Source organism: Dromiciops gliroides, chromosome 1 (genome assembly GCF_019393635.1).
Source record: "Dromiciops gliroides isolate mDroGli1 chromosome 1, mDroGli1.pri, whole genome shotgun sequence".
Classification (NCBI taxonomy): Eukaryota; Metazoa; Chordata; class Mammalia; order Microbiotheria; family Microbiotheriidae; genus Dromiciops; species Dromiciops gliroides.
The window spans coordinates 673901184-673912334 of NC_057861.1; the positions used below are offsets into that span (position 1 = coordinate 673901184).

General features: G+C 44.6%; 1 protein-coding gene across 1 annotated transcript; it reads right to left on the bottom strand.

Annotated features, from left to right (window-relative positions):
* Positions 1 to 7048: 7048 nt before the first annotated feature.
* On the bottom strand, positions 7049 to 9868 carry GPX1 (glutathione peroxidase 1). Its single transcript, XM_043977426.1, has 2 exons — positions 9537 to 9868; positions 7049 to 7673 (listed from the first exon to the last, which is right to left on the bottom strand). The coding sequence occupies exons 1-2, from the start codon at positions 9768 to 9770 to the stop codon at positions 7314 to 7316; spliced, it is 594 nt and encodes a 197-aa protein (XP_043833361.1). The 5' UTR covers positions 9771 to 9868; the 3' UTR covers positions 7049 to 7313.
* Between the last annotated feature and the right edge of the window lie 1283 nt (positions 9869 to 11151).

The following is an 11151-nucleotide window of genomic DNA, read 5'->3' on the forward strand; positions in this document are numbered from 1 at the left end:
TCCGGCCTCAGACACTTGACACTTACTAGCTATGTGACCCTGGGCAAGTCACTTAACCCCACTGCCCGGCAAAATAAATAAATTAAACAAACAAACAAACAAATAAATGAACAAATAAATAAATATGGTCAAGCAAAACAAATTCTCACATTGTCCATGTCTAAAAAATGTGTCACATTCTATGTATTAGTGCATCTTTTTTTGTGTGTGTGTCAGGAGGTGGGCAGCATTCTTATCACTGGTCCTCTGGAATCACAGTTAGTCATTGTGCTGATCAGAGTTCTTGGGCTTTAGAAATTGTTCATTTTTTACAAAGTTATTGCATAAATTGTTCTGTTCACTTGGCTGCATTTGTTCATGTAAGTCTTCCCAGATTCCTCTCAAACTATCTTTCGTTATTTCTTATACAAAACAATACTATTACATTTATATTCTTTAATTTGTTGAGTCTTTCTTCAATTGCTGGGCATTCCCTTAGTTTTCAGGTTTTTGTCATGGTGACAAAAAGAGCTGCTAGAAATATTTTTGGTACATATAGGATTTTTACTTTCTCTTTCTTCTCTTTGGGGTATAGGCCTAGTAATGATATTGCTAGGTCAAAGAGTATGCACAGTTCTAATTAAGCTTTACATTGCATATCAGAGAGGCAATATGAAATGGGTGGGGCATCCTTGGTAGATTCCTATCCTTCATCCCTGTATGGTCATCACTAGAAGTTAGAAAGTTTAGGTAACTCAATAAGCCCCAGCCAAGTACTGTGAAAATATTTGAATGACTAGCCTAATTTGGGGCTAATCTGACTGGAGGACTAATCTGGGGACTTTTGACTAACTGGCTATCTGACTGCTATTAATTTAGCATGGGCGTTTATAAAGTTCTACCACCACTGCTCCACTCCCAAAACGGATAACTAAAGATTATGAAGCCTCTTAACTAAATAATCAAAGCAGAGTTTATTTATGAGATACAATTTAAAATTATGAATACAGGGAAATAAAATGTACAACCTGACTGTGTTCCTGTTCTGGTGCTTCCACCTGCTGCCCCTGGAACTTTTTGAATACAATAAGGGCAGTTGCTGCCTCTTGCCTTAGGGTTTGTTCCGATTTCCCTGCCCTTCTCTTAATCTTCTCTCCAACCTATACCCTGTGCTAACTGCTTCTGTGCTCTCCGCTGCCTCCTGTTCTGTCTGTCAGTCAGGCCTCCTAATCTTGTCCTTCAGCCTCCTCCTCTTGTCCAACTGGTCTCCCTGCTAATCTTGTCAGATTCCCTTAATCGTGTCTGCTAGCCTCTCCCGGTGTAACAATGAACCTTCTTCTAAATGGAAAGCCCTTTCTCACTTTCTCTAGCATCCTTGTAGCAGCCTCCCTGTCTGTCTTCTCCAACCTTTGCTGCCCCTCTAATCTTGTCAGCTGGCCTCCAGTCCTCCTGTCAGCCCCCCTGAGTCTAATCCCCAGGTCTATATATATCTTTCTTTTCTCCACTCAAATCTTGGGGCTTTTTGCACCCACACACCATGCTAATCCGTCAGTCAGGGCTGCGGCTGGGGCTGGGGGGATGCTAGAGCATCCTGCGCCTTAGCACAGGCTACACCAGAGCCCTGGCCTGGATGAGCCCGGGATCTCTGGGATAGTTTCCGCTCAGGGTGGAGGAGCTGGGGCTCTCTCCCCCCAGCTGTCTGACCTGGCATCTTGTACAGCAGGGCTTTTGGGCTCAGCTGAAGCAGAGGGGGAGGGGCACCAGCACCTCCTACACAGAAGAGACCCTGAGGGCTTAAGGCTTTCTAATCTCAGCCTAAAGGTAGGGTCCCCAAATCAAAATAAATTTCCACAGATAGGGGGGGATTTGCTTGGATAGAATATAGATGAGACTTCCCAGAGCTGTTCATCCATCTAACAGGATCAGCCTGCTTAGAGACAGCTATAGTATCCTGGAAAGATCACTAGATCTACACCTAGAAGGCCCTGGTTCAAACCCTGCTCTGCTGCTTACTTAGATTCCCCATGATCTCTAGCAAATTCTCTCCTCTATGGATGTAAATTTCCTCACCTGTAAAATGAGGGCACTAGTGTGCCTAGAAAACAATTTTAGAATTTTTCAAGAAAAATGAATAAGCTGTTCATACCCTTTGACCCAGTGTTCAAACCATGAAGTATATTCCCCAAGGAAGTTAAATACTGAAGGATCTTATATATATAGAAAAAAATTCATAGTAGCTCTTTCTGATAACAAGAAACTGGGCATCCGTTGACTGGGAAATGGCGAACAAATTGTGGCATATTAAAGTCTTGAATATTAGTAGAAAGTATCCTGGATTTGGAATCAGAATACTTGGGTTAAAATCCTGAATGTGACACTTACTACCTGGGGTCTCTTAGGCAAGTCACTGAATTTCTGGGCACCTCAGTCTCCTCTATAAAAGAGAGGGTTATCCTAGGTGATTTCTAAAGTTCCTGCTGTAAATAGAAATAATTTATGATTATTTCAATAAACATGAGGAATTCAGAGAAAACATGAGAAGATGTATATATGAACTGATGCAAAGAAAACGAAACAGAACAAGAGAATGAAAAAAAACCATAAATGAAAAACAACACCAAAAGGCTGCTGAACTCAGATTAAAGGTAATTACCAATATTGGTTTCCAGGGGACCTATGATGCAAATTTTTCTTGATACATAGATGGAAGGATTATGGGTAACAAATGGTTGCAGATGATATCACTGCTCTATTTTGTGATAAGGGAAGAGGTGGGGGGGGGGGGGTGAAGGGAGAGAAAACATAGCAAGAGGTCTCTTTTGTATAAAAAACAAAGGGCCTCAGTAAAACTTTTAAAGCATCGGACAGGTTGGACTAGATGACCAAAAAAGATCCTTTCAGATCTAAAATCTCATTATCTAAGAAATATACTATATCCTTGGTATATGTCCTAGATACAATCTTCTTGGGAAAGTTACCTAAAAGAAGGGCCCCTTGTATCTAAAATATGGTGATGACTCTGCATTCCACTTTGAGACAATTGAGGAAGTTGAAAGAAGGAAGTCATCTGTTGGGGGACAGTGGTGCAAGAGGTGGGTGGCCTGGTATGACTTTATCAGCTTTAACTTCTCAAAAAAGCAACTTGACCAAATTTCTTTTCTTTTCAAATGAATTGAAATTATTGAAATCTTTTGTTTTTACATAGCCTAAATTTTCTGCTATATCCTGCTCCTTCATCCTCCCAAATAGCCATTCTATACAACAAAGCACTTTTTTTTTTGTTTGTTTTGTTTTTTTAAGTGAGTCAATTGGGGTTAAGTGACTTGCCCAGAACAAAGCACTTTTTCAGAAAAAAGATAATGAAGAGGGAGAAAAAAAAGCAATCTATAAAATTTTTTTTTAAATCTCTCAATATATGCAATATTCCCTGTGCAAGGATCATACCCTCCGTCCCTCCAAAGGAGTTTGGGGACATGTCTTATAATCTCTTCTTTGGGGCCAAGCTTGTTCTTTGTACTTTTAAAAATAAGTTTATTTTTCCCCCAATTACAAGTAAAAACAATTTTTAACATTCTTTTTAAATTGTTGTTTTAAGTTTTGAGTTCTTGGCTAAAAAGTCTATCCTGTCTGAAAGAATTTCTAAAATGGAAGCTTTCAAATCCTATTTGAAGACCTTATTTGGTCCCCAAGAAGACAGGCTGAATAGCCAAAGAAGTCACTGACACCATCTTGGGAGATACAGGGGACATACAGGCAGAGGTGAAAGGCAAAACGGTACAGAGGTCCCTAGTTGCTAAGGTCACTTAGCAGTTGAGTAGCAGTCCTGTCCTGGCTACTTCTCTTAGACCCCAAAATTACAATCTTGTGTCTGGAAGAGCTCTTGAATGCCTTCCCTGAAACAAACCCTCTGTTGTTAGCACATCTCAACCCCAGAAGTGACTGTGTATAGGTGTGTGTATGTGTGTGTGTGTGTGTGTGTGTGTAGGCCAGCAACATGGTGCAACTGGGGGAAGGAGTGCTAGAGTTAGCATTGGAGAGCCTTGTTTCAAATACTAGTTGTGCCATTTACTACCTGTGTGACCCTGGACAAGTCACTTAACCTGAGGATTCAGTTTTCTCACCTATAAAATGAGGACAGTGGACTAGATAGATGACCTTCAATATTCCTTCAAGCTCTAAATGTGATCCTATGATCTGTTACACATTCTCCTCCCACCCACTCTTCCCCCAAAAGGATATAAGCTCCTTGAAAATCAATGTCATTTTTGGTTTGGGACACAACTGTAGCCTTAATAAATGTTTATTACATTTAATCGGGCTCTTTGCTTCCCCTTACAATTCTGAAAGATAAGGCAGGGTAAATCAAGGAGTCCATTTCATAACTCATAGATTCAGAGGTGGAAGGGACCAGTTCACTCCCTTTATTTTATTTTAATTTTTTTTTTTGTAGGGCAATGAAAATTAAGTGACTTGCCCAAGGTCATACAGGTAGTGTCAAGTGTCTGGATTTGAACCCAGGTCCTCCTGAATCCAAGGCCAGTGCTTTATCCACTGCGCCACCTAGCCGCCCCCTTCAACTCCTTTATTTTAGGAAGGAGGAAACTTAGACACAGAGAAGTTCTGAGACTTCCCTGAGGTCATAAATCAGTTAAGTGGCACAGCTAGAATTTCAGCTTAAATCCCCAGATTCTAAATCCCCAGCTTTACCTCCCTCAACCTCCCCGATCCTTAAATGCATTAAGGGCTGTGGTTTGAGGTTTAGAAGGTCAGGAAAATGACCCCTGTAAAAGGGGAAGGGGAGATCTTTTCAAACGTACTGGAGGATTAATCATCAGATATCAACTCTTAATTATTAAATGGAAAGCCCTGGGGGAAAGTTCTGGGGGAAGAGGGAGAAAGCTTTGGAATACAGTCCTGGCACAGACTCAGGAAAGCTCAAGCCAGCTCCAGTAGGTACCTTTCCCTTTTAATTGTAAATTTGAGATGACACAAATTAAAGAGGAGGGAAGGGAGAGCAGACACAAGGCAAAGAATCCTAGGGGGGGGGGGGAGAGTAAGGTTGTGAGATTCTTGGAGAGGAAGGGTAACTAAGCAGATTTTGTTCTGAGGCTCCTGGACAGTGGGAATGGAGAAGGGCTTTGAAGGGGTGGGAATTGAAGATGAAGGGTGTTCTAGGAGAAGAGCCAACTTTTTTCATAGGATGTTAGAACTGGGACCAAAGATCAGAAATACTGGGCAGGTCTCCTGAGTTGTTTGGGGTCAATCAATCCCATATAACGTTTACTTTATGCCAGGTGTTGTGCTATCCTAAGGATACAAAGAACAAGCAAAAACAATCCTTGCCCTCTTTGGAGCCCACATCTTAATGGGGGAGACAAGATGTACATAAATTGGTATCAAGCATGACACATACCAAGTAGATAGAAAGTAACTGTATAGGACAAGGCACCAGTAGCTTAAAGGGACCAAGAAAGGCTGCCTGTTTGCCTTAGGTCTCAGAGGCAGCCTGGGGTCTATGAGGCAGTGGGAGGAGTGAGAGCATTCCAGGCATGGGGGACTGTGCTGGTGCCTTGATCAGGTGATGGCAATGAAGATGTATGAAGAGGTAAAGGAGTAGGAGCAAGAGAGTTAGTGTCACAGGGGAATGGGGGGGGGGGCCTTAGGTATTCCTCTTTAATGAATTACACCCTCTGGCACACAAATCCTAATTAGAATAAAATAATTTTTATTTAGGTGCTAGAGAAAGGAGACCAAGAGAGGGGAAGATGGTTCAGGAGACGATTCTCTGAAATGCATTTCTCCTCAGGTAGGAGAACGCCAGCAGGTGTGAGGCACATTTCCTGACACATAAGTGCTTAATTGGTAGTTTGGCATTAGGACTCCTGCTTCCAAGGTGGGGTGGGGGCTGTTATAACAAAAGCACTGAGCCAACCTTAAATTGTGAGTCATCATACTTGCATACATATTATATTCCCCTGACTAGAGAGCGGAACAGAATTTTACTCTGCCCGTGCCTCACTATATATGACAGATGATAAATGAGCTTGCTGGCTGACCCCTTCTTCCAAAGCAAGTTCTCTCTGGCCAGTGCTTAACAAGGAAAAAGGCAGCACTTAAAAGGGTGTTCTATACAATATAAAAGAAGTCTTTAGGCTCTCTAAAAAAGGTTATCTAAGGCTAACAGGAGTTTACTGCTATGCTTAGCAGGATTGGATTATCACTTTTTATCGCAACTCTACACCCTCTGCAAGGGAGCTGAGCCCTTTTTTTTGATGATAAAAGAAGGGTGACAAGGACCAGGGATGTCATGGGGAATATCATGAAAAGAAAAAGGTAGAATTATACTTATGTTATTCTACCACTACACCCAACCAGGACTCCCTGATGTCCTTGCCTTGGTCTGTATGATGGGAAATAGAGTATTCAGGACAGATGGACTGTTTGATCATGTGCTCCCAAGAGAGTCTGTAAGACTCAGCATGGAAGTGGCAAAGAGCTCTGGTATCTAATTGTACATGATGTGGCAGGACAAGAATTCTAGGTTTCTATTAAGAAAGGCCATGGCCAGCTGAACAAAACAGTGTCTGTGATCTGAATAGAAAGAGGCAGAGAAGAGAGGCCAGTTCCATTTACTGAAGAGGCAGTGTGGTAGTGATGGTGATATAGTGGGATCAGCAGATGTGGGTTGGAAATGTGGCTTGGCTACTTAGTAGCCAGCCTTGGTTACTTACTAGTTCTTGGGCAAATCAGTTCTCTCCACCTATAAGATGGAGGGGGATGGGGGCAGCTAGGTGGCACAGTGGATAGAGCACTGGCCCTGGATTCAGGAGGACCTAATTTCAAATCTGACCTCAGACACTTAACCCTTCCTAGCTGTATGACCCTGGGCAAGTCACTTAACCCCAATTGCCTCACCCCCCCCCAAGAAAGAAAGAAAGATGGAGGGGGATAGTCTAGATGGTCTTGGAGGTTTTCAGCTCTCATCTCTGCAAAGAGACAACATACAAACAGATTCAGGAAAGGAAGGGAAGTCAAAGGTCAGTTCTAATAAATTGAAAGAAGCACTCAGTTTTACTTTCAGACACTTTATTAGAATGGACAAGGCACTTGAGCTACTGAGAGTAAAGGCAAGGCAGGCCACTAGAGTCTCATGGGGATTTTTCCGAGTGACATCAAGTGTTCTTTCTCCTTAAAAGGTTTTAAAAGGACACCATCATAGATAAAACCCACATGGACCATTAGCACCCTTCTGCCAAACCTCCAGACAGCCCATTTCAGAGGAGGACATCAGGAATGCTCTGAGCAATAGCTGCATTCTTCTCAAACACAGGGCCTTATACCTCCTTGGACACCCTAGCCAGGAGCTCCTCGATATCCTTCTCAATGTTGATGGTTTCAAATCGCTGCTGTACCTCTTGACTGGCACACCATCGGGACACCACCAGGAACTTTTCGAAGTTCCAAGAGATGTCATTCCTGCACACTGGAGACCAGATGATGAACTTTGGGTCGGTCATTAGAGAGACGGCATCATCACTCGGGGTTGGCAGTGCCTCCCGTAGGAAGGCAAAGAGAGGGTGAGCCTTCTCTCCATTCACCTCACACTTCTCAAAGAGCATGAAGTTGGGCTCAAACCCATTGCCTGGTCGGACAAATTTCAAGGAATTCAGGATCTCCTCATTCTTGCCATTCTCCTGGTAAACCAGACACCAGAATTATATTGTGGAGGGAGACTAAAAAGTTAGCCCAGGGTTCTCTGAGTCTCTGTTTGGGGGAAGTCTTTATAAGGCAGAACAATGAAGGATTTCTTTTTTTTCCTGATGAGTCATTACGATCCTTTCCTGGCAGAAGCTAGATATTGCAAAATCCAAGTTGGGACCCCTATCCCCACTAAGAAAAAAGTCTCAGACATCCTTATTCTTAGCTCACAGCTTAAAGAAAGTCCCCAGAGGACATTCTCAGAAAAGGGTGACTCAAGAAGATAAGCAGTTGGCCTGTTAATTTCTCTTTACATACTCTGTTCTAGACAAACAGGCCTGGCAATCTTTATTCTCCCCATTCTGAGCTTTGACTCTGGCCACTCCTACCCCCATTCCCAAATCTCCATCTCCCTGAGGTTCATTCAAGGCCTCAAGGGGTAAGAACTCCTCCATGGCTGCCCCCCTCCAATAGTCTCTCTTCAAATGGAATCATTGGTCCTGTATTTGCCTAAAGGAAAAAATGTACTTGTTCACCATTTTCTCTTCCCCCCACATTTGAATTCTTTGGAGAACAGGGTCTGGGTCATACCTCTTTTGTATATTCACCCAACAGAGTACAAGGCTTTGCCATACTGGAAATGCTTTAATAACTATTTGCTGAACTGGATTTACAATAGGAGGCCCCAGGCCCTGGCCTGCCAGGGTCCCTCCCACCCTCAAAGGATTGGCCTCATCCTACAGCATTACTTCCTAACAAGACTTCCGAGATGCCTCCCAATGTAGTAACTGCCTTCTCCCTCAGACCTCAGGCGACAGTTTAATTTGTGACTGTTTAATGGGCTTCTGTATTACTGGGTAATAGTTATCTCCGTTTTAAGTTGATGGCTTCGCTCCCTTTTGAGGGATTGGTGCTGAGTTTTATTCTAACCTCCCATTTCACCAAACACCGGGACTCAACTCAGTGGGACAGGGGTGAGAAGGCACCTCCCCTCACTCTTCCATGGGAGTGTGGGGTAGGGGTTGGAAAGCTTTTGGCCCTTCCCACAGCTGCCCAAACATTTCCTAGTATTTCCTGCCAGCTTTAGTGAGATTTAGAGGATGATGGGAAACCAAGCAATATTTATTTATATTTGTTATGCCTACTGCGTTCTGGGCCTCTGATGATTGATGTTTGGGGGGGGGGGAGAAGCAAATTAGATTCATGTGTGGAGCTCACAGTCTAGAAAAGCTGGCAGAGTGACCTCGGGCAAATCACTCACACTTTGGGGGCCTCAGTTTTTCCATCCGTAAAACGGGGATGTCATTTGCACTACCTATCTCTCAGAGTTGTTAGGAAAATAACTTCTACCTTCGAGTTGTTAGAAGAGCCTGAGCCTGAGCCTGAACTCTTCTCTGGTATGGAAGCGAGAGAGTAAGAGGGAGCCGGACGAAGGCAGTAGGGAGGTTTTTTTTCCGTCTGTTTGTTTTGTAACCTCTGCATCCGTCTCAAATTCCCCTTTCCCAGGACGGAGGAGTCCTCCAGGGCACAAGCCGATATTGATATCGGCTTGCAGGTTAATCGAGGCGTTCCATAATTCGCTGTCCCATTTCATCTGTGCAAGTTGTAAACTAACACTTTACAACAGGTATCGCCATCTCCATTTTACAGGCGAGGAAAGGAAAGGCTCAGAGAGGTTGGGACTTGCCCTGGGGGCACACAGCGAATGCGAGGGAGGGAGCCTCCTTACTATTGTGTGGTTTCGGAGCAATTTCCTTTCCCTTCCAGAGGCTCTCTGGGCAGGAAAGGGTTGTGGTCGAACTGACTGTAGAGTCCACCCTCCCCCACCCCCCGCGCCCCTGCTAGGACGCCCTGCTCACCTGGTGGCCGAACTGATTGCAGGGAAAGCCGAGCACCACGAGCCCGCGAGCCCCGTGGCGTTTCTGCAGCTCGTTCATCTGCGTGTAGTCGCGGACCGTGGTGCCTCAGAGAGACGCCACATTCTCGATGAGCAGAACCTTGCCCCGCAGAGAGGCCAGGTCCACCAGCTCCCCGCTGCCCAGCCGGCGAGCTGAGAAGGCGTGCACCCCACGCGGGGCGGCGGCGGCACACATGCTGGGGCCGATCGGAAGGCAGGCACCGGTATCCGGCAGGAGAGATGCGGACAAAGTCGAGCGCCTGGAAGCAGCGGTCTACTGGGGCCTCCGCAGCCACGCCTTTTAAAGAGGCGATGGGGAAGCTATGACGTAGAGCGGAAGCCTGGGCCCCGGCCTCGGCCCCAGCCCCTGTCCTAGCCCCAGGGGGAGGGGTAGTCGGGCCAACCTCCAGTCACCAGGTGGGGGAAGGGCCCGCGAATTCGCCCTCTCCATCTGTGTTACCGGACCGACCTTTGTGCCTCTCCTTGAAACGCCAGCTCCAGCCTCCCAGCCGAAGCAAGGAAGAGGAAGAAGCTCCTCTTCTTCCTAGACTCACCGGTTAAACTATTAGAGCTGGAAGGAACATTAGCAATCATCTGCGCCACCACCACTTCTTTCATTTTTATGGAGGGGCAAATTGAGGCCCAGGCTATCAAGCCCACTAGACATCAAAAGAGAGCCCATGACAAACCTCATTATACCTGTCTAAATGCCTAAATCTGGCCACAACTCCTCTATGGGGCTAACGATAGCTAACATTTATTAACACTGTGTTGTGCCAGGTGCTTAAATATTTGCTCATTTGATCCTCCAAAAAAAAAAACCTCTGAGAGGTAGGGGCTATTATTATCTCTATTTCACAGCTGAGGAAACTGAAGCAAACAGAGGTTAAGTGACTTGCCCAGGGTCACACAGCTAGTAGGTGTCTGAAGCCACATTTGAATTTGAATTCAGGCTTTTCTGACTCCAGGTTCAGGGCTCTATCCACTGTAATACCTCTCTAATTCACTTACTCAAAAGAGCAAGTGTTATCACTACCACTATAAGGCCATGCATGAGGTAGTGGCAAGTACCATTACCTTGGAGTGCCAGACCTCAGTTTGAATCTAAGTCTTCCACTTAACCTGGGTACCCTTAAACACTTAATCTCTCTGGTTCTCTGTTTCCTCATTGTAAAATGAAGGAGTTGGACTACATGGCCTCCAAAGGTCGGTCCCTTTTAGCTGTATGGTCCTATGAAAGAGCAGAGACAACCTTCTGGTTCCCAGAGTTTTTGTCTATTTCACGCCCCCCCCCCTTACCCACATACCAGGATTCTGGGAAGGAAGATTGTGTTGGATCCATCTGTGAGATCAGAAAGAAGTTTCTACTATTTACTGGTTGTGCAGTCTTGAGTGACAAGGCCCTTCTGTTTTTCTTCCTGCATAGTAATGATGATTTTTAAAAAGTTTGTCCCATACCCTTTGTTTCAAATTTCTCTCAATCAATAAGCATCTATTAAATGCCTAGTATATGGCAGGCACTAGGCATTTAAATAAAGATTGAAGCAATCCCTACTCTTCAGAAGCTTACATTTTAC